This window comes from Perna viridis, chromosome 12 (assembly GCF_037379345.1).
Source record: "Perna viridis isolate PV_CMFRI_1.1 ecotype Kerala chromosome 12, ASM3737934v1, whole genome shotgun sequence".
Classification (NCBI taxonomy): domain Eukaryota; kingdom Metazoa; phylum Mollusca; class Bivalvia; order Mytilida; family Mytilidae; genus Perna; species Perna viridis.
Genome location: NC_142456.1, coordinates 9467552 through 9495412, shown reverse-complemented (window position 1 = coordinate 9495412; position 27861 = coordinate 9467552). Strand labels below are relative to the sequence as shown.

The window sequence follows — 27861 nt, the reverse complement described above, 5'->3', positions numbered from 1 at the left end:
TAAATTCAACACAGTGACGAAAGAGGAGTAACAGATAAGAAATGGGTACCCCATGTAACCAATCTTCATAAAGATTAAAAGTCAATGTTTTGCAGTGTGAAACCCCCTTATTGGTCTGGTTCAACATCTTAAATAGGAGATGCACAGTGGTAATTTCTAAAAAAGATTCTGTGAATATTTCATCAAGATTTCCATTCAGTGTTGAAGGAGAAGTAATGGAAATGGACAAGAGGCTCCCAAAGAGCCTGAATCAGTCACCTGACAAACCATACCCTATTAATTAAGTAAGTAAAGGTATCATGCTTTGTTACCATGTTTGACAAAGAAATGCTAAAAAGAGCAAATATTGAAGAATGCTTCAAAAGAAGTTCAAAAGAGTACCTAAGGCACTGTAAAATGTTGGAGATGCCTTCAAATGTTTTAGAACCTCTGGAAAGTATTATTTGGACAGGGGTCCCCCTATGTCCTGTTATTCCACCAGGTATGAGGGGGGATTAGCCCAGTATAGATTTACTAAAAAAGAACATGAAATGAAGTTAAACCACGCTATCCAGACCAGGTTTACTATATAAACAAATTATCACTGAAATCAAAGCAAGTATAAAAATTATGTATTTCAACCACTTTATTCTATTTTCAGTAAAAGTGGCCATTTTTTTCATCAAACAAAAATCAAAATGGTAATTTTGTGCAGGATACAATAAAAAAACAGTAATACACTTTCATTAATTTGTGTACAGTAGGATTCTGAGGACGAGATTTTTAGAGTAAAAATATCAAAAACAGCTAAAAAAGCCAAAATTTTTCACCGATCAAAAATCCAAACAGTCATTATGTGCAGGATACCATAAAAAAACAGTAATACCAACTTTCATTGAATTCTATACAGAAGTTCTGAGGAGCAGATTTTTCAAAGTAATAACATCAAAAGCAGCAAAAAACATAAAAAAAGGTAATAATTCCAACATGAGTCAACAGATCTTCACAAAAATTACATCACAGATAGATCTCATCATGGGAAACACTTCTATCCAATGTCAGAATTGGGTTTAACCTAAAGTTTTGGAGATATATACAAAAAACTGCTTTCTGACCTCTATGTTCTATTTTTAGTGATGACAGCCACATTTTTAAACAGATCAAAAATCCAAACATAGATTTTGTGCAGGATACTCCAAGGAACAATCATACGATGTTTCATCAAAATCCATTCATTAGTCTCAGAGGAAAAGATGTTTGAAGAATTATTAATGACGATGATAGACGACAACGGATGCCAAGTGACAGCAACAGCTCACCTGGCCTATGGCCTATGGCCAGGTGAGCTACATTTGTAATAAGGGATGGGTTCACCTCTGCATAACGGAAGAAAGGAAGGAAGGATAGTGGGTATATAAAAATTACTGAAACATTAAAATCACTCAGAAGAAAACTAAAAGTCCTCAATGAAGTATCAATGTAATGGGTAGGACCTACATAAATTAAAGTAGGTCATGAATTGAGGTCCCAGAACTGGAATCACAACCAATTTGAACTCCTGCACAACCTACCAAATTTCTTTCTACAACACCTCAAATTTTTAAATTGTATTTTACAATGAGTAGACAGACAAACAGGCTGACAGAAGGATGGATGGCAGTATATTGTAATAAGTCAGTCAAATTACCAGAAATACAATCTCACATAGAGAATGCTCCCTTCCCATTTCAAATGGAGTTAATTGCTAAACCTTTACGTTGGATTATCTCCCTTTGTGGTCCTCAGCCATTATCAACATCTTATATGATGCCTAACCTTTCTATCAAATTTCATCAAATTCCTTTCAGTGGTTAACAAAAACTTGTACTTAAAAGGTGGCAGCATGTAGAACCCTGAGACTGGATGATTACCCTTTGGAGTCCTTACACAATTACTATATTCCATCATGCACATGTCACACATAACCTTCAAATAAAAATTCATTAAAATTTGCTGTTATTGAGGAGAAAATAGGCTTTCAAGCAAAGTTGACAGACATATGGACAGACAGATTATTTTTATACACCACCCAAACTTAGTAGAATGATATAAAGTACACATACATTGTGGCATGACATCTTCACCTACCTATTACTTTGTACTGTAGATTCTAACACTTCATTCAAAGTTCTGTTGACATATTAGATTGTGTCTCGAAAACATCACAATAAAATCCCATTAAAAATAGCACAACATGAAGACATTTTAGACAGCAAAAATCATCAATGGAAAGTCAGTACCACAAATAAATATCTAAGCTCCTAAAAATCCAATACACAATACATACTTTCAAATGTAGACTTATTTTCAATGTGAATTCATGCAAGTTTCATCAGTCATGTAGCTGAACAACATGTAAATGAAAACATACAGTCCTGTCTATATGCAGTGTCTAGATACAAGCCAACATGAAAATTCTTTAATTTTTCCTAGACTGCAAATTACTTGGAAAGGAAGTAACTACTGCAGTATACAAAAGCTGTCAATACAGTGCATCCTCAGACGATCACATAATCTTTCTATTTTAAAACTGAAGTGATGACTATAACAACATTATATTGACAAGAATCAATTCTCTCTAGAGTCAATAAAGTTGTTACAAAACACAATAGTTAGTCATAAAGAATTTTAATTGTCAAGAACTTTAGGCCTTAATTATCTTTGTTGAGAAAAACAGTTTTATAAACTTGGGATTAAGTTCACTAAATGAATGGTTGAGATTTCAAGGAAACTGACAAAAGGTTAATATTGATTTTTTCAAGATTTAATTTTTTGTGTGCACTTTGTAATCAGGGAATATTGACATATTGCAACATTAAATATCAATAAAAGAAATGATATAATCGAAAGCTCTAAAAGGCACCTGCTCATTAATAATTAGAGAATCATTTTTAAGTTGGAAGCTGCAGCCCATTCCCAGTTTTTTTTTAAAGGGGTGTATTTAGGTATACATGTAATCATATCAACTGGAGTGTGCTTACAGGGAAAATCAGATTATTTTTTGGAAACAGAATATATATGTGCTGCACATTTTTAGGTCACATACACCCAGACAACAAACTGAATTAATTATCCCGGCTGATACTGCAATGATATTAAGGACCAATATAAGCAAATCTTGTACTTGTGTCTATACTCAATAAGTGGTACACTAAAGCCACACAATTGATTATTTTCAATGTCACATATGTGTTTTATTTATCAAAGCGAAAGAAAATATAGAAAACCAAGAAATACAAAAGGAGGCTTCAATCTATTCTAGTACCAAAAAGTAATTAAACTGTTTCAAACTATATCTGAGTTATCATATACAGAGATGAACAAAAGTACATTATATCCCATAAAACACCAGTTAAACAGTTATACATGTATAAATATTACTTAAAATCAGCTAAACCAGTATAACAATACTGAAGAATAAGATTTTTATGATACATTCAACCTATTTAAAGAGTAAAATCAATCATTTAACTAATATGTGTGACAAATAAAAACACATCTCTGCTCAATGCAACACATTGCATCAATACCAGATGGTTCTATTTTCTAGTACAAATATTTATCTTTTAACTTGCAGTATTTCAATAGAGAAAAAAAACTTTTCATTAGATACCATTAGACTGAATCAATGTTAAATGCTTAGATATTTGCTCACACAACACAGAAGAAGAGGGTTTTGTGATATTGCAAAAACAAAATCTTCAAACATATGGTGAGAACAAAAATTAAGTTCAGCCTCTAGAAAATTGATTTTAATAGTATAATGTACAAGAAGGTGTCACTAAATATATTAAAGCAGCAGAATGATACTCTAATATCATCTAATAGTTAGATATGATCAATATTGAAAGGATTTTATATCATTTGTTTATATTTTCAAGTTTTGAATAATAGAAATCAAGGTTAGGAGGGCCAAGCCAATTAAGCTCATGTTACAAGTAAGCCTGTATCCTCTTTTTTCAGTATTTGCAAGTCTCATTACTTTGAATTAAAAACTTACAAGTTCTTCAATCAACACAAACACTGTACCAAAACATTATTTAAACCATTCAAAGCATTTTTGAGTAAATACATACAGATATATATGTGTGAATGGACAGAATGATATACATATCTGATGTCAAAATGATGACTCTCCTCCTAGACTTTATGACAGGCAAGTCTGAGGTGGAAATGGTCACTGTGGCAACCAAATTTCATGACAGGCGAGTCTGAAGTCAAAATGATCACTGTGGCAACCATTACATGGCAAGCAAGTCTGAAGTTGAAATGATCACTGTTGCAACCAAATTTCATGACAAGCAAGTCTGAAGTCAAAATGATCACTGTGGCAACCAAATCTAATGACAGGCAAACAGCTTATTTTTGGATGTTTATTCTGTTCAACATATTATAAGGGCAAGTAACCTTAACTCCCAGTCAGTTCAGTTTGGACAAAAACTTGTGTATAACCAGTTGGACAAATTTTCTTATTTATATCCCTGTACAACCATAAAGAAACAGTTTTTTTTTCAGTTTCAAAAAAATAGGACTTGTCAGTTCTAAGCCAGTAGTGATAAAAAAATATGTCACATGACAGTGTCAATGCAATCCACAAATTTTTCATAACCTTGTAGCATAGTAAAATGGTATCTGATATGTGCTTTGTTATGAAATATCAAAAAATGTAGAAAATACACCCATTGATGTGATACGCAAGAGCAAGAGAAATAAAGTCTCAAACCTAAACTGGAAGAAAGTTTATTAAGTAGTAATAAAAAAAATATGTCACATGACAGTGTCAATGCAATCCACAAGTTTTTCATAACCTTGTAGCATAGTGAAATGGTATTTGATATGTGCTGTTATGAAATATCAAAACGTGGTAGAAAATACACCCCTTGATGTGATATGCAAGAGCAAGAGTAATAAAGTCTCAAACCTAAACTGGAAGAAGCCTCTTTGATACTGGTTCCAAGCAGGAGCATTTTCTTTCCAAAAACATAGGGAGGAGTATTTTTTTCTAAATGAGTAGCAAAACACTAATGAATCAATACTGGCAGAAAGATGAGAGGGATTAGCAAATGTTTTGGCTATTTCTGTATGTATTTTGAATAACAAAAGTCAATTATAAGAAGTGAATGCCATCAAAAGATTGAATTCTCCCAACAATATTGAACTGCAACTTAACTCTCCCCACCCAAGTAATGATATGGTTAAAATATAAACCAAATCGTCAATCAGGAAGTTGATGAAACCGAAATAGACCCTTTTACATTTAATGACATCATATTGAAAAGGGGGAGTCAAAATTTTTGGATGAAAGAGAAACCAGTATGAAAGTACAGCCAACCTAAACTTGTTATAACGCAACTTGTATATTTCCATGCTCACATTCTCCATAAAGAAAAAAAAATCAAAGAATTAAAAGGTCAAGGCACAGCTTTTCAAAACTTGATCCAGTGGATAAATAATTAATTACCTAGTATCTTTAAAGGATTTTTTAAAGACAAATCTAGCAGATAAGTATTTGAAGCCATCTGCATAGACCAAAATAGTCAAGTTAATAAAAACTGAGGCTCAACTGTTACCGTCATATTAATATTGGATCCTAGATCAAAACATTCCATTGTTTAATTTGGGGGTCACATCAGGGGTCAACTTGTATACATATTATCATAATTGACCAATCAAAGCTTGGTATTGTGAAAATACTGAAGAGCTTAATAAGTATGTAATTGATTGAGGGTGACAAATCCAAGAAAGACTGAAATGCACTTTTATGTTTTCTTATGAAGTGACTAATCAAATGGCATGATATAGGAATTTTCTACGGCATATAAGATGCTAATTTCATTTTCATTACATTACCCCTGTACATACATATAATACAGAAAAACCTGTCTAAACAGAACATCTATTATTATAGAGTTACGGCAGGCGTTTTTTACACAATTTCAAAGGAAACAAATTTCAGATGTCTTGTTTTCATAGGTAACCAGTTCATCCAGGGTTTAACTTAGACAAGTTCCACTGTATAAATTGGTCAGACCTATAACATGGTCCCCACTGAATAAAAAAAAAACATTAAACTGTTAAAAATTTGCTTTAAATTTGTTAGCACTATTGCAGACAGGATAATTTTGTCTAAATAGCCCCATTCTGGATCCCATGAGCTACTGAGAGGACTAGATTTTGGACCTACCTTGATTCTTGTCTCTGGTCTTTCCCATCCCTATGGAACATCCTACAATGTATACAGATGTTGTAGTGTTACTAATTATATTGGCATGCCTCACATAAAATAATAAAGTCAAACCACTAATTGATTTTTGTAACATGCTGATGTAATAAATATAGCTACAATGCAATGTGAAGGCTTTGGATCTTTGATTTATACTGGAGAAAAAAGTTAGTAATTCTAAAAATGTTTGTTATTTCTTAAGTATTGGTACTTGTAAGAATTAGGCAAAATTCATTAAAATCAGAGTGGAATATATATATATATATCTATACTATTTTAACAGTTAAAATATATACTTACAAGAGTAAAAGGTCATGAACTTCTTAATATCATTCTTTTCCTCACTTAAAAACATTATATGATTTATTCTGATGTCACAAATATCATAACTTTTATCTCCCCCATGGGCCAGATAATAAAATATAACACCACTAGAATGCAAGACAGACAAAATCCAAGGGTAAGATCTCAAGTTCTCTATTGAAGCTTGGCTGAGTTCAAGAACATTGAAATCTTACCCAAAGGTGTGTGAGATTTCCTAGTCATACATTTTCTAGTGGTGTTATATTATTTTTCTTCCTTTTGAATAGTAAGCCAATCTAGAACCCTCCTCTTGCCAAAACTCCTTTGAATTTACAAGACATCATATATAGTCATTCTGTGACATCACAAATGTTGCATGTTTTATCGCACCTGTGAATGCAATACATGTATTTAGAATCTAACACCACGGAAAGTGCAAGACAAGGAAATTAGAGACACTTAATGGAAAGATTTGAGTTCTCTAATAAGGCTCTGCCAAATGAGAAAACATCAAAATCTCACCGAGGGTGTCCGAGATTTCCTAGTTTTTGCATTTTCCGGCAGTGTTTGATTCTTCACTTTTAAAATTGCTTTTGTGTTAGTACACTAATTCAGAAAGGCCCTGCTTCCAGAAATTTCTTTGAATTAACAAGACGTCTTAAAAATTTTAATTGTGATTTCACAAACGTGGTACACATTAGCCATGGGCGAGATAAGGAAATCTTAAAATTAGGAATATTCTTGTCTACTGTGGTTTCACTTTATGTGTAGGGTACATATTTTCATGGTTGTTAGGGGTATTCTGGAACCATGAAATCAAGAATTCAACTAACAATTCTCTCTGTTATTGAAAGAGTAATTAAGGGAACCAAGATTCTAGAATGTAATCCAGGGAAAAAGACCAGACATGGAAAACAGACACAATAAAGAATATAAAGCAACCATATGAAGTAACAAAAGTAAATAAGCAACTCGGACTCCACTAAAAACTCGGAGAATGGACCAGGTGCACCGGAAGAGTTAGCATCCTCTGCTTTTCTAGAAACACTCGCCAAGTTGCTCATAAAAAGTCAAGTCCGGGATAGACAAATGAGGAAAGAAAAACTATGACCCGTTGAATAAATCAGTTTTCATGGTGCAGGTGGATACACCATAACGATCCACATTTTCATGATGATAACAATAAAACTTCTGCAGTGATAACTTAATTCTTGTAGCAACATACTCCTGTTGAAAATCAACTCAGATAGGAGGACGTCAATTTATTAGTTCTTTAAATTGTTCACCAGACATAAAAAGCCATATTCAGTCACCTCTTAATTGTTTAATTAAATGACAAATCAATTGTTTATTAGTGCTTAATAGCCTTAAAGCTACCAGTTATCATGGTTAACTAATTCCAGTTTAGCCTAGATGTAGCATTACTTTTATAATTCTTTGATTCTAATGTCTCACAGCCATGGTAAAAAAAATGATAACCACGCTATTGCCCACGGTAAAACAATGCGACATTAATGACCAGCCCGTGGTAAAAACAATGACAAAATGGAGTTTCCATGATTTATTTCTTTATTTACCATCTTTCCTAAGTATACAGTTGTTCTGAAATTGGCATTCAGTAAACTCTGTTCAACAAGGCCCTTAATTTTTTAACAAAATAGAGTTAGACATACCTGAACTTTTACTTGTAATAATTGAAATGAAAACTCCCATTACAGGATTTATCATGTAACTTCTATTCATAATAGCGATATCAACAAATACTTGAGTACTTAAATGGAAAGCCCAATATTCCAGTTCAATGTGGTACATGTGCTCGGATACTCATTTGGGTTTTATGAACATTTTGATGAAGTTCCCAATTAAGTTCCAATCAAGCAAAATGTCCATGTAATACTAACTAATATCAATGAACAACTTACAAACAGCTCACTCCAATGATTAGATACTTTTTTGCGAAGGTGTTTGTACAAAGATTGACACTTACATGGATCATTGACCAAAAAGCCACAGTGATTGGTACAAAATGAACATGCATTCATTGTTCTCTACTTCATGACAGGTAATGCATATTGATTACCACATTCTTTCATGTATTACAGGCATTTGTGTATACCATGCACCCCCTTCTTGGCAAGGGAAATAGACCAAAAAAGTTCCTTTGTTAAACAAGCACTTGGAAGCAAGGAAAAATCACCAGCAGAAGACCACGTTGAGATGAAAGGTTTCTGGTAAATTTAAATAAAAATATTTTTTTATATTTCCCTGCGTTTGTAAGCCATTTATTGTTTAAAATGCAGTGAGGTATTGGATCCATTCAACGAGTCAGCTGAAATGTTTACATTTCTTGTTTGTACATGTATGCAAATCAGGTATACCACTAAAACAATGGCATCAAGTCCAACCATTTATAAAAAAGATGTTTTAATTTGCCAAGCTTGAGTATTGTTATTTGACATCTGGAAACAGTTCATCAAGCAAATTAAAGGATTAGTGACAATAGTTTTCACCTTTTATATTTCTGCCCTTTGTTGATGACTTTTGTCTTGATTCCCAAAAATTGTGTCTCCAGCAAAAAATCTATCTAGAAACTCAATGTTTTGGTGTATACCACCCCTCTTGAAACAAAGAAAAAGTTGAAAAAAAGTGTGCAGTATACATGGAAGAATACGATAATATATAAAGTCCCTGTTTATGAGAAAATGTTGTTTGGTACATACACTTTAGTAAGTCCAATATTTTGCTGACAAATTGTAAAGCAAGTAATCAGAATAGCAACTTTCCCATGAACATCTGATGATAAATTGTGCTTATTACTAGTAAGTTGGGAGTTCAATAATGTAACAATGGTTTTAGACATCACTCTTATTTGGTACATAATCACACAACTAATAAATCACTATCATAAAAGGTTATTTATATCATGGTTAGTTTTTGTTGTTCAAAGTAGAGCGATACACATGCCATGGTTTTAGTCTTCTAGTTATAGTTCCAGGATAATTTGTATGTCTTTCATTAAGATGTAGAAAAATCAACGCCATTATTGTTTAACTGGTATATTAAAGGCAATAACATAAAATATCACATCCCCAAAAAAAGCAGTATTGTTCACAAACATCTAAGTTTCGTCAGACTACTTGAGTACTTGTCAGTATCATGACCTATGACTTGAGTAAATAAACTTTCTGTGAAAGTACTATCATTCATGGGTACCAATTTTTCTGGTTTTAAGTGAAAATGACGAGTTTGCGGATTCCTAAATTCGTTGATTTGACAATGAATGGAAAATTTCCTTTTCATTGGGAACCAAAATTTGTGGTCAACTTATCCCACAAAAATTGGTACACCACAAACAATAACTGTTGAATTTAGCAAGTATTTCCCCTTAAATCTGATCACTAGATGATGTTGTAAAACATGTATCCTCTTAAAAACTTCATGAAATTCACAATGATTTGGTTTTCAATCTTTTTGATAAAAGCTTTGCTTGGAATGCAGACAAATCATCAATTCTTAAAAAAATCTAAATACCCACAAACCACTAATTTTAAGTATCCTATGAAATGCCTTTTTTCCTCAAACCATTACAATTGATACTCACAAAATTAAATGAAACCACAGTATTTAGTGAGGAAAGGATTTCCAACATGACTAAGTTTATAAGACCTTGTCTGAAAAGTGAAGAAATACTAGCTCTTCAATCCTGCAATGAAAAGTTAGCATATTACCTATTCTCCTTTGGATATAAGAATTATTTGTGAATCATGCAGTTCTTATTTCATTTTCATCAACTTATGGTTTCAAACCTGCCAAACACACTGAAGCAAATAAACAAAAAATTAAATACTAGACTAGAAGTACTGTGAGCTAGAACTGGTATCATGAATAAATAGATCTCAAATTGTAATTTCCCTCAATTTCTGGAGTTTTTCCGAAAATTTTCAATCTAAAAAAATCAGATTGGTCAAAATCCAAGTTACAGAAGTATTACAAGAAATATATAGATTGAGATATTTGAAATACTGTAACTCCCATAAATACATGTACATTTGCTACACATGCATATAATTATCTTGCCAGTCCCTGAAGTGTTCAACAGCAAGAGAGGAGAGCTCTACAGTAACATAGTGATGCATGTGAAAGTTTTATGGGATACAAAGCAAGGCCAAAATAAAATACATGTATGTGCTTTTATTAACAAATACAAATACAAATACTTTATCGGCACAAACTCAATTACAGTGGATGGTTATGGCCTATTACAACAATAAATGTACATTACAGTGAAACATAATAAATTTAAGATATAACATTATAATTGCTTAATATTTCTGTCATATTCAATATTATTGGAGACTTATATCTCTAATTTTAAAGCAATTCAGTATAAATGTGGAGGTGGAAGACATTCTCAAAATATTTTGTGATTTACTATTTAAAAGAATATTGATTTTGGATCTATTATTGTTATCTGTAAAGCCAGGAACCAAAGTATTTACTTTATCTATTAACTTCTGTCTTTCTTGTTCATAATGAGGACAATGAAGTAAGAAATGTTCTTCATTTTCAACAAGACTTAAATTGCATACCCTACACAAACGTTATGAAACAGGAACATTACTATGTCTACCCTTTTCTATCGTGAGATAATGGGAGCTTGTCCACATTTTTTAGATAGCCGCATGTTGTAAAACGTTTACAAAAATATCTATAACATGCTCTAAATTAACTAGGATTTGATGGTAGGCAAAACCTTTTTGACTGGTTTGTATTGTAGACAAATTTAGAAATTAAGAGCGTTTTTTTTAAATTAGGAAATTAAACTTAAGGGTTACAAAGGCACAAAAAATTAGGTTTGGTGGGATATGGGGAAACACAGGTTATTGTTTCAGGCCTATAAAGAACAAAAAATTGTCCTCTGATAGTGATATATGTATATCATAGAAAATATTAAAAATAACAATATGTCTAAATAATATTATTTTTGAACTTAAACCATACAGGCAAACTTCAAGCTGGGAGTATTGAATCTCCAATTTCCTGAATTTCCCACTCAGGAAATGAAATACAGTAAGAAGTAAAATAATTCAGGTGAAGGTCAAACATTTAACACCCAGCTGTTTGGTCACATTTGAAAATTGATTATCTAGAATTATATCATATGCAAAGACTTTAATTAATTCACAAGTTTACATTTTTGTATGACTTAATGACATGTGATAGGTTTACAACACTCTAATGATATCAATAAGGTTAAATTGCATTAAGCCTCATGGGAATTTCTTAAGTCTACTGAGATGAAATTCTGAAAATATTTCTCAAGTGTTTGTATGCACTATACAAAATCAAATGCAGTTGAAAAAGTGAATTATTTTGAAAAATGATTTTTTTAAGATTTTTTATTCAAAGATTGTAAAACTCAAATGTACTATGCATACAAAAATGCCATGACTGCTGAAAATTGAACTCAAATTGCAAAAAAAGAATTAAGGTACACGCATCTTCTAAATACCATTGATGAGAATGTTATATAGTCTGAGAATGCAGGAAAGTTTTGAAGTAATGTAAATATATATGTAAATTGTATGTTTTGAACATGCCTGCCTTTCATGAATATACATGTATGTCTTGAGCAGGTTAAAAAATCATCTCATTAAACATTTCAAGATGACATTATTTCATTACATATGCAGAGCGACATCGATTGTTAATTTCGAAATTTCAAGATTTTTCTATACTATCTGAAGTATAACTGTTACCTCAGCTAATTTGTGGTGGCGGGAAAACAAGGTAGAGATAACTCTGTAACTACTTCCGGTGAAAGAAGCAAGACGTTTATACAAAACATCAAACCGACGCAACGTGCACGGTTTTCTCTGCACGATGGCTGCAGGGCCGATTGCCGAAAGAAATCAAGGTTAACAATTGTAGCAATTTACACATTTTTAAGCAACGGAACCATTTTGAATTCATGTTTGTATTGAATTATAAAAATCTTGTCAGAATGACACTAATTTAACACGGTAGGGTACCCATTGTTTTGGGATTTAGCCCCATTTTTGGCAATTAAATAGGTAATATTTAATTAGAGTTTGATATGATTTACAATCAAAAATAGGGTTGCTGTGTTGTGAAAGTGCTTGATTTATAGTTATGTGGATAGCCACTGAACTTGGTAATATTTCTATGAATATGATTTTCCAGCTTGGTACTTCTTGCTCACCTTCACAAAAAGCATGAAAATCATTGTACATTGTACTTGCCTACACATTGCAACAATGTTGAGCTATTAGAGCTCCTATGGCTCACATTTTCCCAGTTGCAGTTCTTGTCCGATCCCTCCATCCTGTTGAATCCGGGTTGTTTTGCCCTAATTCAGATTCACACCTGAGTGGTTTCGCCCTACTACAGGTTCACCCTGGGTGGTTTCGCCCTACTACTGGTTTGCCCTTGGTGGTTTCGCCCTAAATCTTGTTCGCCCTTGGTGGTTTCACGGTGAATTTTGTATATCAAAATTAGATAGTGAAATAAACTAAGTCAAATGTAAAACTGCACAACCAATTAATATCTACCAAATAATGTCTTGTTTTTTTTTTTGTTTTTTGTTTTTGCTGTTTTTTTTTTTTTTTTGGTCTATTTTGTCTTGAGGTCGGACTATCTGGTTACAAGAAATACATAAGTCGTCAGCCATAAGGACATGTCAAGATGCGAATTCAAGAATGAATATGCCAGTTCGAACTTATGTCTTTTATACATTTTCGGCAATTGTTTGAAGATCAAAAGGTTGCAAGCTGAGTTAAAGCTGAAAATAACATCTATTGTCAATTACTGTTTGAAGAATATTTCTGTAATAACAATGTCCGTTATATTAATTTTCCTAACAATTGAAAAACCAATCAAAATTTCAATAAAATACCTACATTTAATTGCTCCTTAATTAGGATTAATTACTTCTTTTCTGCAAACATGTTTTTTTAACGATTTCTTTTATTTTCTTTAGAGTACTAATTAGTTTATCATGAATAACAATACCTTTTATTTATTAAAACATCAATCATTTACCTGTTAATTGATAAGGGCGAAACAACTCTGGGCGAACATGTAACTAGGGCAAAACCACCCGATACCCATCCTGTTTTGCCATTAAAACTAGATAATTTTAGATACATTTCATTTACTTAAGTTTTTTTTTAAGTTATTCTAGGTAATAAATCAATGTATATTTATCAAGTTCAAGATAAAAAAAAATCAATCAAAAGCTAATTGAGTCCTTAAAATAAGTTTCCAATATGGAATTTATATTCCACCTCTCGAAAATTATTCACTTCAACTGAAATTTCCCAGGTATGAGTCGTGCCTTGTGTTGCTTCTTTGCTTTAATGGGACCTTCATGGATTTGTAGGTTCATCAGAACCAAGTATGACAGAGGAGCTCATCATATCATTTCACTCAAAAATCCAACCGAACATACATGTATCACTATTCAAATAAAATAAACAGACCTAGGCCTATTCTAGACGAAGAAATAAGCTAAATCTTCTCCTTGCTTGTCCTCACTTCTCCCATTTGTCTTTGAAAGAGAGAAGTTTTTGTAACAGAATAGGTAGACACAAGTGGCAATACTGAATTTACTAAAACTTCTCCTCGTCTTCGATGTCTAGATCAGACCCTGGACCTTTGAGGCAATGTTGAGTGTACATGTACATGTAGATATGGCAAAGGAAACAAAACATTTCTGTTTAAGGTTGCATTGGATGAAGGAATGGGATAGGTACATGTAAATGTAGGTTGGTAAAATCATGTTGTTTTTTTTAAATTATTGTATAAAGACACCCTTTGAAAGATTTTTTTTACTTTAAAAGTCTCCACTGAAAAAATGATAGTTTAGCTGATTGCAGCATTTCACCAAAAAAATAATACATGTACCAGTAAAATGTGCTAGGGTATCAGTATGTAACTTTACATTAAAAATAAATGTGTTTTCTTTAGCCTAAATATATGTGTCATGTACATCTTCATGCACATTTGCTCTATATGTATATGTACATATACATGTACATGGTAATAAGTTTTCTTGCCAATGTTTTTTTCTGGAAAAAATGCAAAACAGAATAAGGGTGAAACATTCTGAAGTACCGAAAAAACAACAATATTTTTTCCATTCTTGGTACACAGTGCAACTTGCCACTTTTTTAATACCGTACATACTCGGGACTGGAAGTCATTGTTTTTGGTAGTGAGAAATTTTCAATGCAGAGGTTAGAATTAAGTTTATTAGCAAATTGGCGACCTTGGACGGCACAACTGAGCCAGGGTTAATCAATTCTGATCAAAAAAAGATCAAAGATCTCCTTGCTACCTTCTGATCACAAGTTAGGAAGTACTTTGGATTTAAATTGATTATGGAGAGTAAAATGATACAAAGAAAATCCATAAGTATAGTTAAAATCTCAAAATGTATCATATTGTATCGAAAGTAGTAATATTGTTTGGAAGTAAAATGATATGTATGTATTGTGAGGTAACTGTATTGCTTCAGCCCGAAAAAGATTGACAAAAAGTCTAAATTATTGCTTGTGAGAACTCATTGTAATGAAAAGTAAAGGTTGTTATATATACATACAGATGATACAGTACAAAGAAAAAATTAAGGTTAAGAATGTATTTTATATTGTTATTAAATTATTTATAATTTCCATTATTTAGATGCTACTGTTTATGTTGGAGGGTTAGATGATAAAGTGACAGAAGCCATATTATGGGAACTTTTTTTACAGGCTGGACCAGTTGGTTTGTATCTCTGGTTTGACAAAAACCTTCAAATTCATTAGACATTAGAAATATCATAGAAAAAATACCAAAGAACAATTCAGAGACATCAAAATCCCAGTACAAGGCCTTGACATGAAACAGGAAACAGAGATGACCTAGATACACAATGTAGCAAACAGAATAAAAATACAATAACTAAATAAACATATAAAACTGATGATAAGGAAAACAAAACATCCCACAAATTACTGTGGTTTGGTATTTCTAATTGAAAATAAATCTACCAATATTTATAATCATGATGAATAAGAGTAAATTTACATATAGTTGATATTGTATATCTACTGTTCATATTAGTGAGAATGGAATAAATTTCAGAATGGCATTTTATTTTTGAAAGAGTAATCAAGGGAACCAAGGTTATAGTGGTAATCAAAAGAATGTAATCCAGAGACAAAGACCAGACATGGAAAACAGACATACACAACAAAGAACATAAAGTAACTAAAATCATACATGCAAAGTAACAAAAGTAAATGAGCAACTCGGACTCCACTAAAAACTGGGAGCATGGACCAGGTGCCCCTGTAGGGTAAGCATCCTCTGCTTTTCTAGAAACACCCGCCAAGTTGCTCATAAAAAGTCAAGTCCGGGGTAGACAAACGAGGAAAGGAAAACTATGACCCGTTGAATAAATCAGTTTTCATGGTGCTGATGGATACACCATAACGATCCACAAGTTCATGATGACGACCATAAAACTTCTGTAGTAATGACTTCAATCTTGTAGCAACATAACCCTGCTCCAGAAGCCTATTTGTTAGAATTCTAGCGCGATACAAAAAGTCTGCATAGTTTCGGCAAGCTCTGGTATAGTGTATGAGTTGTGATATGAACACTCCATACGCAGGAGCCAAAGGGATGTTGCCACAGATGAAAGGAAATTTGACAATTCTGAATGAAAAGTCATCACGTTTGTCGTAAAGTTTGGTCAATAGTTTTCCTTTACCATCGATTTCTAAGTGTAGGTCAAGATATGAGGCTGACTTCACAGTGTCTGTAGTATCCTTTATCTCAAGTTTTTTTTGGGTAGATGCGATGTATCAAATCCCCGAAATTAGGATTGTTTAAAGATAACACGTCATCTATATAGCGGAAACTGAGATTGAAGGATCTAGCCAAACAATATTCTTTCTTTCTGATCAGATCAGCTATAAAGTCAGCCTCACAAGAGTGAAGGAATAGGTCAGCTAGTAAAGGAGCACAATTTGTTCCCATTGGAATGCCGACCGTTTGTTGAAAAACACGTCCACCACACTGGACAAATATGTTGTCGATTAAAAATTCCAGCATTTTGTAAACATCTTCCTCTGCATATTTTGAATTATTTCTTACAAAGTATGAGGAATCTCTACCAAGAACTATATATTTGTATCTAGGTGTACCATCTTTTTTGGAAAACATGGACTTAATAAAAAGTTTATTGTATTTTATTTTTGTGTTATACAAGGGTGTTATTTATAGAAGGGGAGATAAATCTAGTGTAAAAGTCCAAGTGTATCAATTCAAAGTTTGTTCATATTAAACAGCTTAGGAATAAATACAAATCTACATCACAATAAAAAATAAGACAATAGAGCATTGCAATTTACTTTTTGCTCTGTCAGTTAAATCTGAAAACATTTACCACTTTAATCTGTGTAAATATATGCTTCACTTTTAAAAATAATTGTATTTTTGTTCATAGTTAATGTCCACATGCCGAAGGACAGAGTGACCCAGAGTCATCAAGGGTATGGTTTTGTGGAGTTTATGGGAGAGGAAGATGCTGATTACGCAATAAAAATCATGAACATGATTAAACTTTATGGTAAACCAGTTCGGGTTAACAAGGTATGGAATGGATTGGTCAGGAAATCCAAGGTTAACCTCTGTATGCACAATTCACTATCGCTTGATAGTAAATAGAATATGATTATTTCTTGCATGCATTAATTATGGGATAATCATGTGTTATTGGTTATCATTTTCCATTGTTGTTCAGGGGCTGCACTGGCTTCCAAAATTCTGTCGCCAGAAAAATCGCCAACTGCCAATTTTTTTTCGCTAATATCAGAAATTGGAGCCAAAATGGGTGCCAAAAAATTTATTGTAATTTTTTTAAATATGACAGTATTAAATCCACTGAGGAGTTATCTTTGTCAGTTCATCAAAATAACCCCTTAATTCATGACATACATGTACTAAAAGATTCACTCTTGTTGCATGTATAAAGCAGGTTTTTAGCTTTAGTTTTATTCAGGATCTAAAACCATAAGTCACTTTTCATATGCAAAATAAAGTACTAGTCTAGTTTTGCCACCTATTCAAAATTGAGTAACTATGTACATGTATCCATAAATAAATTGGTTATTTATCTCGCAGACTAAGTAATGCTTAAAGTTTATTGTATTGTTTTGAAAATGATATTAATACACACTTCATTTAAATGACATCATATGTAATAAAGGCATTATTTTATGTACGTAATATGTCCTCAAGGAAATAACATTCTATGAAGGCAATATCTGCTTCTCGTGAGCTTTGGACTAAAGCCTTCTAGGATGATATCAAGATCTCAGGCTGATAATTAAAGCAATGCAGTAATCTATAAGTATTATGAAAAAAATTTTTTATATACATTTTATTGTAAAGAAAGTGTATCATTACACTTGCAGCATGTTTTCATCGGACAGCTGGCTCTACCACAATACACATAATTAAGCAATCTCCTAGGGCCATATCGCATCGCATTGCCCGAATGCTTTATTTTTTTTACCAGGATGCTATTGGAAAAGAACTTCCCATAGTGTCTAATGCAAATGTGATGCTATAATTTTTAGATGCAAGATGATCTATTGAAATTCAGAGGTTACCAGCATGTTCATCTGTAAATGTTATGGAGAATACAGTCATTACCAACCTAAGTTTTGCAGGATCATACAGTTTCAAACCATCTGTGTCAAAAATTATGAAAAACCTTGTGTTTTGCAGGCTTCAGCACATCAGAAGAATTTAGATGTAGGTGCAAACATATTCATTGGCAATTTGGATCCAGAGGTGGATGAGAAACTTTTGTATGACACATTCAGTGCTTTTGGTGTCATATTGCAGACACCGAAGGTAAGGATTCATTAAATTTAAAATAGAAGCATGAAGGTCCTTTATTTTTGTTGCAGTTTTTGGAGAAAAAGATCTACATGAATATATTTTCATTGCTTGCATTAACCAATCAAATGTTTGGTAAAATTAACATCATTTTCGGCAATATTTTTAATAGAAGAATTTTGATGGTTTTTTATTACCTTGCCATTATGTGTCTTGGGTTATTGTTTTACTTTTCTTTGTTCTGTCTGTCTGTCTGTCACATTCATGGATGATCACTTTGTGTAATCTGTATTTCAAACATAGTTAAACTTTGCACAGTGATTTAATTCATATGGAAGATGTGCACCTTTTAAGCTCACCGAAGGCCAGGTGAGGTATTGCCATCACTTGGTGTCCGTAGTCATTGTCCGTCATCGTTAACAATTTTTCAAAACTCTTCTCCTCTAGAACTACTTGATCAACTGGAACCAAACTCGGTATGAATGGTTCTTGGGGTATCCCGCATAGAACTGATGTGGGGATTTTTGATCCGTCAAAACATGGCTGCCATTACTTATAATAGAACATATGGGGCAGACAGTAGTTTTTCACATATATCTCCAAAACCGTTAGGTTTAGCTAATTTCTGATGTGGGTAAAAGTGTTTAGCATGATGAGATCTATCTGCGGTCAAATTTTCATTTTAATCCGTTAAGCCATGTTGGAGTTATTGCCCTTTTTCAACATTTTTTGCTATTTTTAATTTTATTTCTTTCAAAAATCTTCTCCTCTTACACTTCTTTACCAGTTGAAACCAAACTTGGTATGAATGTTCCTTTGGCTATCCTGCATAGAACTCACATGAGGATTTTTGATCCATCGAAAAACATGGCCACCATGTAAAAATAGAACATAGGGGTCAGTCAGTAGTTTTTCACACATATCTCCAAAACCGTTAGGTTTAGCCAAATTCTTTCAGTAGCTGAAATGATCCTTATTATTAGAAATATAAAAGTCTTCATGGATTAAAGTTGTAAGACAACTCTTTGTAAGAGTTATTGCCCTGGAAAGGGCAAAAATGATGAGTTTTTCACAGTTTTCAGCCAATATCTTTAGAACTATGGTAGATAGGAAGAAACTTTCAATTGCTGAAATAATACCTATGATAAGTCCTACCAAAGACTTCTTGAGTCAAAATTATTTGACAACTTCTTGTTAAATTTATTGCCTTTGAAAGGCAAAAGTCAACCATGGGAGTGATTCAGGCTCCTGGGAGCCTCTTGTTGTAATCTGTGACTTAGAAACCATTAAAGCAATATTATTCAAACTTTGTATAGCGATTATTTACATTATTTTAAAGATATGCACCTCCTATTATAGAGAAGTTTGGTAATTTTTTTCTACATTTTTAGAATGTTGAACATAGTTATTTTTCAGCAGTATATGCTATCATTAGGACATTGCACATAGAAATTTGTAACCAACCCATGATATAGTTTTTTTTAACATGATTAGCATTTATATACATCAATGAACATATTGAAAACACTTTATATATGCTGACAAATATATTATGTTGATGCAAATGGTTTTGTTTCCAGCCACTAGGAGTTACATTTTATTATACCTGATGAGGGATCAATTTTTCCTTTTAAAATATCTTTATTTGGAAAGTCATATGAATGGCATATACATTTCATATGATTTTGAAATAAGGTTATTTAATGGGGTGTTATATGTAACAAAGAATTACATATGAAATACATATGCCTTTCTTGTGTGAAACCATATGGTAAACATATTTCACCAAATGATATTTATACGTGTGTTTCAAATTGTATGTTTTTCATATATTTCTTGTGTTGTACCTACACATATAAAAAAATGACAACATATGTTTTTCATATGTTGTGAAAACATATAATGCATTTTTATACCTCCTCTCCAAAAGAGAGAGGTTATACAGTTTTTACCCTTGTCAGTATGTTAGTGTGTCCGTTTACAACATTTTTTCTCAGCAACTACTCATCACAGGGGCTTGAAATGTTAGCACATTCTTCCTGTATACTGTATATGCTAATAGTGGGATCCATTTTTAGAAAAATTCTCCATCAAATTCCTGTTTACGAAAGGAATCTGTATTTCTTTACTTCATATTTTTGAAAGTTGGAATGTTTGTTGCTCTTTTCTCAGCAGCTGCTCATCACAGCACCTTTGAAATTTAAACACTTTCTTCTTGTTGGTTTGCTATACGATGAGATTTATTCTCAGAAAAATCTGACAACAATTTCCTCTTTATTTTCCTTTGTTCATTTTCCTTATATAGTGATTGAAACCTGGTCTATCACTTGAGAGTCATTGCTCACAGATTTCTTTTTTTTTTTTTTTTTTTTTTTGGTTTAGTATGGGTTATAAAAACTTGCCACAAACCTTATCAGTTTTACAATACTTACCACACTGTGTAACTACTAATAATCTCACATATAAGTTTGTTTGTAGATGGTAGGTTTAAATTCCATTCTTACATCATCAAAGAAAGTTGTTTTCCCCTTTACACTTAAAGGTTGGGAGAATTTGAAATTCAATTGTAAATTTTATAGATTAAAGAAATTAAAGAAAAAGCATCTTGGATTGTTAGATTTCTGCAATCTTAATACTTAATTTTAAATGATCATATCTTTAGCTGAAGTTCATGCTGAAAATACCATCAATGAACTCTCTTGATTGCAGAAAGTGGATAATCCATTTGCTGCAATGTAAGAAGTTATATTTGGCCTACATTACCTGGTTAATTGTACCATATCCATTTTGTTTTTTTTTTAGATCATGAGAGATCCAGACTCAGGGAATTCTAAAGGTTATGCGTTTATTAATTTTGCCAGTTTTGAGGCTACTGATGCTGCTATCGAAGCTATGAATGGACAATACTTGTGTAATAGAGCTATAACAATATCATATGCATTCAAAAAAGATTCAAAAGGAGAAAGACATGGGTCTGCTGCAGGTATAGGAAACTAGAATATGTTAATCATATGTTATTCATGTTTATATGCTGTTGTGCAAAATTCAAATTTGCTTGCTATTCAAATGGATTTGATAATATTGTTTTCATACAATTAAGTTTCATTTACAATACTTCAGTTTTTGAAATTTCTTCTGCTTTAAAGTAAAATTCTGCATTTTCATATCTAAATTTCACTGTTCTGTTTCTTTTTACCATATGTTGATTTCCTATTTTGTCAATTAACTGTTTTTTATTAGCTTCATAAAATCACATCTTGAAATAGGTCTTTGCATTTTGATTAGACATTTCACATAAAAATAATATCATATTTGATTTCGTCATAGTCCATACTAGCTGAGAGCTTTCTTGAATGGTTTATATTGGTCAAGGAGATGTTATTGAATGTGATATGAAAAAATCTATATCATGTCTCAACACCTTAACATTTTTATGTAAATCATTGTGAAAATTTTCTCCCTGATAAGGGCTGAAAATAATGTTATCTCAGACAAAAAAATGTGCCATGGTTGGACAATTCTTGAAATTTTCTGACTAAATTTGATCAAGACTTAAAAACTCTACAAAATCATGTTCAGTTTACTGCATAATTGAAAAAAGACATAAATCTCTGCATTTAATATCAAAATCAGAATTCCCTTTGATAATGAAGTTTCTTAAGTAGACATGCCATGAAGAAAGTTAAGTATAATCTTCATATCTCTTCATCATATAATTTATCCTTTCAGAGAGATTGCTAGCAGCCAAGAATCCACTTTCACTAACTGACAGACCACATCAGCTGTTTGCTGATGCCCCGCCTCCTCCACAACAGCCCCCAGGCCCAGGACCAAACTCTGCAATGGCCCCACCCCCTCCTCCTCCAATGGGAGGTATGCCAGCTGGAGGACAACCACCAGGTAATATAATCAGTGTTATTTTGTTGGTTAAAAGAATTAGGGCTTTAAAAATACAGATTTATTTGTCAGTCATGAACATTTTATGTACAACTAAAAAACAATCATAATGGAAGAGTATTTGTCCTACAGACAAAATTGTGTAAGTGAACTGGAATATGGTCACCAAAACCAATAGTCTTTATATACGGGTTAATATTACATAGAATTCTCCACCCAGAGCTAACTAAATGTATTTATTTTATTGCATAGTAAATTAATTTGAGATAAATACTGTTATCTGATTGGTTAAAATAATTTTGTTATATCTCAATGGATAAAAAAAATATTGACACGCCCCTATTCAGTTAAATTCAGAGCTACTTTTTTTCATGTTTAAAAATAAAAATATCTTAAAATTAATTTATAAGAATTGGCTATGAAAAAAATTTTGTCTATTGAAAAATAACATAAATTTTCCATGTGCATATTTTTTTATTGCACTTCAATTCTTAAATACATATGATCATTTTAGTTTATTTACTTTAAAGAAAGGTTTGCTTTTTGACCAACTTATAAGAAAGAAAGGTAGAGGTACATTTTTAATTCTTATAAATTTCTGAAAAAAAAAGTAAATGCACATTTGTGTGTGCTTTAAATTAATAATATGATTGAGGTACTTCACTTATCACATTCAAACTTAAGAGGTCCCATTTAAAAGCAGATATATTTACTAAGTATATTAAAGAATGGCCTGTTGAAAATCTGAAGATCATCTAATATGACCCACAGTCAACATTTTGAACCCAAACACTGATTTCTTGTAATGTATAGACATTAAAATATGGATGTCAAGTTAATGTATATTTGAATTTCAGGCATGCCTCCATCATCAATGGGCAATGTGCCTCCGCCTCCAGTACCACCACCATCAGCTCAACAGATGGCGCCACCCCCAATTCCTCCAATGGGAATGCCTCCATTCCCTCCTGGACCACCAGGTTAGTTATTAGTAAAAGATTAACATCAAAGTGACGACTATTAGAGTCTTTTACAATTCCAAAAAAAGATTTGATATTTTTACACAAGGGTTAAATCCTAAAACAAGTGGAATATTGCAGGCTATCAGAGGTGCCATGACTTTGAATTTCTCAAAACAACAAATTCTAATTCCAAATAAAATGTTATGTAGCAGTCTTTGTTAGAGTCATGCAAATTCTGTAAAATGTGATACACCTATAAAAAAGGCTACAAATATTTTTTTTGATATTAAGTTATTTTGTGGGTCTATATAGTGAAATGTTTAATCATTCATTCCAATTTGTCTGCTCTTGGGAGATAATCCACATTGAAAATCCAACAGTTTCTATTGTATTTTAGTGTCATTTAAAGAGTTATCTCCCTTAATTTTGTATTCTACAGTACATTCTATATTAATTTTTTCTCATAAGAACAAGGGTTATATGTAAAGCCACTTGGTAATTTCTGTTAACTATAACAATAAACAAAATATCAAAAATGAAAATAGGCTTACCAACCATGAATCACATTTTGCCTGATTCTTACCTTGGAGTATTCATTGTTAACATAGAAGAAATGTTTTCCAAAACCTTTGAATTCAGAAATGAAAGAACTTACAAAGTTTTGACACATCACTGAAATTGGTGCAGTAGAATCATGTTTGCAAGATAAATCATACAATTAACAGAAATTATCCTTTCAAGGAATATTACCCAATTATTTAATGTTTGAGTGGGATATGTTCTTTTTTTGTCTTATTAGATTTTTGTGTATAGCTCCAAGTTCCTCATTTGCTTTTGTTACTTTGTATGTATGATTTTAGTTACTTTATGTTCTTTGTTGTGTATGTCTGTTTTCCATGTCTGGTCTTTGTTCCTGGATTACATTCTTTTGATTACCGCTATAACCTTGGTTCTCTTGATTACTCTTCCAAAAAGAAAATATTGTTTTAAAAGCACATTTCTTAACAAAACTGACAGATTTATGTATGATCTTTCTTGAAGAACCGTTTATTAGAGGTCATTATTTTTCACTGATCATTAATAGCCACAATTTTTCCCTGATAGTTATTCCTTTCTTTGAATAGTACAATTTCACTCATTTTGATCTGTTAATTACATTAAAAACTTTGAATTAACATTACTTTTATATTGTTAATGCAATGTCTATGAGTCATATCTAAGGAGTTTCAGCTACAGTACTTTATTACAGTGAAGAAGAATATGTGCATTGACACACTTCATTTATTTTTGCAGGTCAACAGATGCCATTGCCACCTCCTCCAATGCCCAGGCCACCACCCCCTTCATCGATTCCAGGATCTCAAGCCCCACCCTCATCACAAGCTCCACCCCCTCAATATTCTCAACAAATGAGGTATCCAGGTAAGAAATTATGTTTGTATACATATATGAAAAGTACTGTGTATAAATTCTGCATTACCTCTGCTAATGATAATTTGTGTGAGACCAATCACACACCAGGCTTTGGTGAATGTAGCAAAAATCAGTTAATGTAATTTGTGCTATTTATGTGAGTTTTCTGTTCAATAAACAAGAAGAATAAGTGTGTCAACTTGGGTTTGATTTGGGTTTGAATAATCTGATAATATATTGCTACGAAAAATATTTATCATATTCCACTGAAGATTGAACTTTGAGTCCTTGGTGACAGGCCAGTGACAAACTCATTTGGCTTAAGAATTAATCCTTTAGCCAAGTCACCTGTTTATTTAAATTTACTACCTGCTACAACACAGGTAGGCCGTCCTGCCATAGCTGTGAAGATGATAACCATTTATGTGATTTATTATACCTCTCAATTCTTTTAAGAATTATTGATTATGAATTATTATTGTAGGCCCTCCACCACCAGGTCCAGGTCCAAATTATCAACAGAGACCCCCTTACCCAGGTCAAGGTGGTCTTCCTCCACCACCCCCAGGGATGAGACCTCCGCCGCCTCCTGGTTGGCAAGGACCACCACCACCTGGTATGAGGCCACCTCCATTCCGTAAGTATTTCATTGGGTTTGACAAAAGGATGATTTAATTGTCCCAGAGTTTTTCCTGTGTTTTTGAATGATGTCTTTTTTTTATTGGCTCTTGTGATCACTATTTGTTCATGTATTCAAAATAAATGAAGAAATTAAGAAATTATGATTAAAATTTCAATGTTTAGAATTGTAAGAGGATTGCTTTGCAGAACTTACAAAAATTGAAAAACCTTGAATAAAAAGCGGATGAGAGAAAACACACAATGTTTATGATGTTACGATAAAACATTTTATGATGTTTTGAAAATGCAAATGTACAATGGAATTTTGGCAAGTACGGTGTCCTGAGTTGGAATATTTATCCATAAGTAATTTTTTAGTGAGAAAAAGAATTAAACATTGACAGAAAATGCATGAATAGGAAATCACAAACATCCTGTCTTGAAATCTCAGTAGTATTAGATTCTTAATTTCTACAATATCAAAAGTATTAAAATTGAGCCAACATATTCTTATCTTCTTTTAATGGACCCAATTATAGAATAATTAAACAAAATCTAGCAAATTTTAGAGCAAAACAAATTGAAAATGATTAATAAGTATAAATATTTCTTCTGTTTTTGCAGTAAGATAGTTTTATGCATTTGTTAAGGAATAAATTTTGTTATGAAATTTTCTAATTTGTAAGTTTTTTCCACTTTTCAGTCAAAAAAATGGTTAGGAATTTCATTTTTTTTTATATTCAGCTACTGTAGAACAATATTGCATTTACATCACCAAGAATAGAAATCTTTTGTTTTATCATATTTTATCTTATTTGCAGCTGGTGGCCGACCCCCACCCCCTGGTATGCGAGGACCACCTCCACCTGGAATGGGAGGACCACATAGAGGTCCACCTGGACCGAGGGGACCACCTCCAAGAGGAATGAGGGGTCCACCCCCTCCTAGTATGCGAGGACCTCCACCTCCACCTAGGGAATAAGGAATATGATGGAATGTTGACTCGTTCAAAACCTGTGTTCAATTGTATGACAGAATATCTGGGCCCAGATTCATAAAAAATCTTAATTTTGTTTTTCCAGTAATTATTCCTCAACATTATTATCAAATTATCATACATGTACATGCATTATAAATTACACATTTCAAAAAGTGGTTGATCTTAATTTGGGTTTTGATTGAACCTGGCCCTTGTACTACTTTGAGAATAAATATAAACATATGTAATTGCACAGTTATCTTTTCACAAAACATAGAAAGATATTGTTATAATGTGGTAGAAATACAGTGAAACCTCAGTTAATCCAATCTCTTTTGGACTTAATAATTTGTTCAGTGTATATAGGTGTTCAGTTTATACAGGTACAAAGTATATTTGAACTGAGATATGTGGATATGGGTTAGTTCTTTAATTTGAAAGGGTCTGTGAAATTTGTTTTAGGGTTTTGTTAAGTCAGGTTTTACTGTATATAGAAATAGGAGGTACACTAAAAAAAATGTTCATGTATCATCATAATTGATCTAATCACTGTATATTGACAGAATGATTTCCATTTTCATGATATGGTACAGAACTACATTATAGCTTCCTGGAGATAGAAACTTCCATCCAATTTGATGCATTACACTTATATTTTTTTTCAAATTTACTGAATTTTAACTTTGAAAAGTGGAAAACAAAAAGATAAATAGGTTCTAGGAAGATAAAGATTTGTGTTGAAGGGTACTTTTCTTTTGATGTTCAATATATCCATATTCTCTAAGAGTTAATAATGGCACAATAAAAAAAAATGTGAATAGAAAGATCAATATTACAACAGTAAAGTTGTGTTGAACTTTGTGAAAAAATGTTTTCCATCAATTCAGGTATTTTTAATAAAATATCTACATGTGTTTATGTATGAAGGATAATGGGGAAATTTTAGCTCAGGTGCATGTAAATACAGTTCATTTTATGGATGGTATCATGTTTGTTTTTAGAATAATGGAAATCATGAAGTGTCATGAAATAATAATCAATTCCATTACTGAAACAATAAACATAGAAGAATAGAATTATGAATCAAATTTCTTTTTATTTGCCATCATTTAAAGGATTTTTAATTGTGTTCTGCTATTTATCTTAAGAATCCACCAGGCCAAAAATTGTTTTGCTTCAAAAGAGTAATCAAGGGAACCAAGGTTGTAGCGGTAATCAAAGAATGTAATCCAGGGACAAAGACCAGACATGGAAAACGGACATACATAACAAAGAACATAAAGTAACTAAAATCATACATACAAAGTAACAAAAGCAAATGAGGAACTTGGACTCCACTAAAAACTGGGAGCATAGACCAGGTGCACTGGTAGGGTAAGTGTCCTCTGCTTTTCTAAAAACGCCCGCAGAGTTATTAAATATTTATACCATTTTACCCTTGTCTTTGTTTCTTTGTATCCATGTTTTTGTAACACGTTTTTCTGTCACAGTTTTCTCAGCAACTACTCATCACAACGGCTAGAAAT

At 32.3% G+C, this 27861-nt stretch overlaps 2 protein-coding genes across 2 annotated transcripts in view; one reads left to right on the top strand and one right to left on the bottom strand.

Annotated features, from left to right (window-relative positions):
• Positions 1-6314, bottom strand: part of LOC148601119 (rap1 GTPase-activating protein 1-like) — a 145923-nt gene extending 139609 nt beyond the window's left edge. The window contains exon 1 of the mRNA XM_088556107.1: positions 6203-6314. The gene's annotated coding sequence lies outside the window, so the exon portion shown is untranslated. The remainder of the gene's footprint in view (positions 1-6202) is intronic.
• Positions 6315-12345: 6031 nt separating this feature from the next.
• LOC148601118 (uncharacterized) lies at positions 12346-27411 on the top strand. The gene is made up of 10 exons (XM_088556875.1): positions 12346-12461; positions 15251-15334; positions 17064-17209; positions 18350-18478; positions 21266-21446; positions 22193-22363; positions 23218-23340; positions 24616-24744; positions 25220-25372; positions 26178-27411. Exons 1-10 carry the CDS (start codon positions 12428-12430, stop codon positions 26336-26338), a joined length of 1311 nt encoding a protein of 436 aa, XP_088413001.1. The 5' UTR covers positions 12346-12427; the 3' UTR covers positions 26339-27411.
• Positions 27412-27861: the final 450 nt, after the last annotated feature.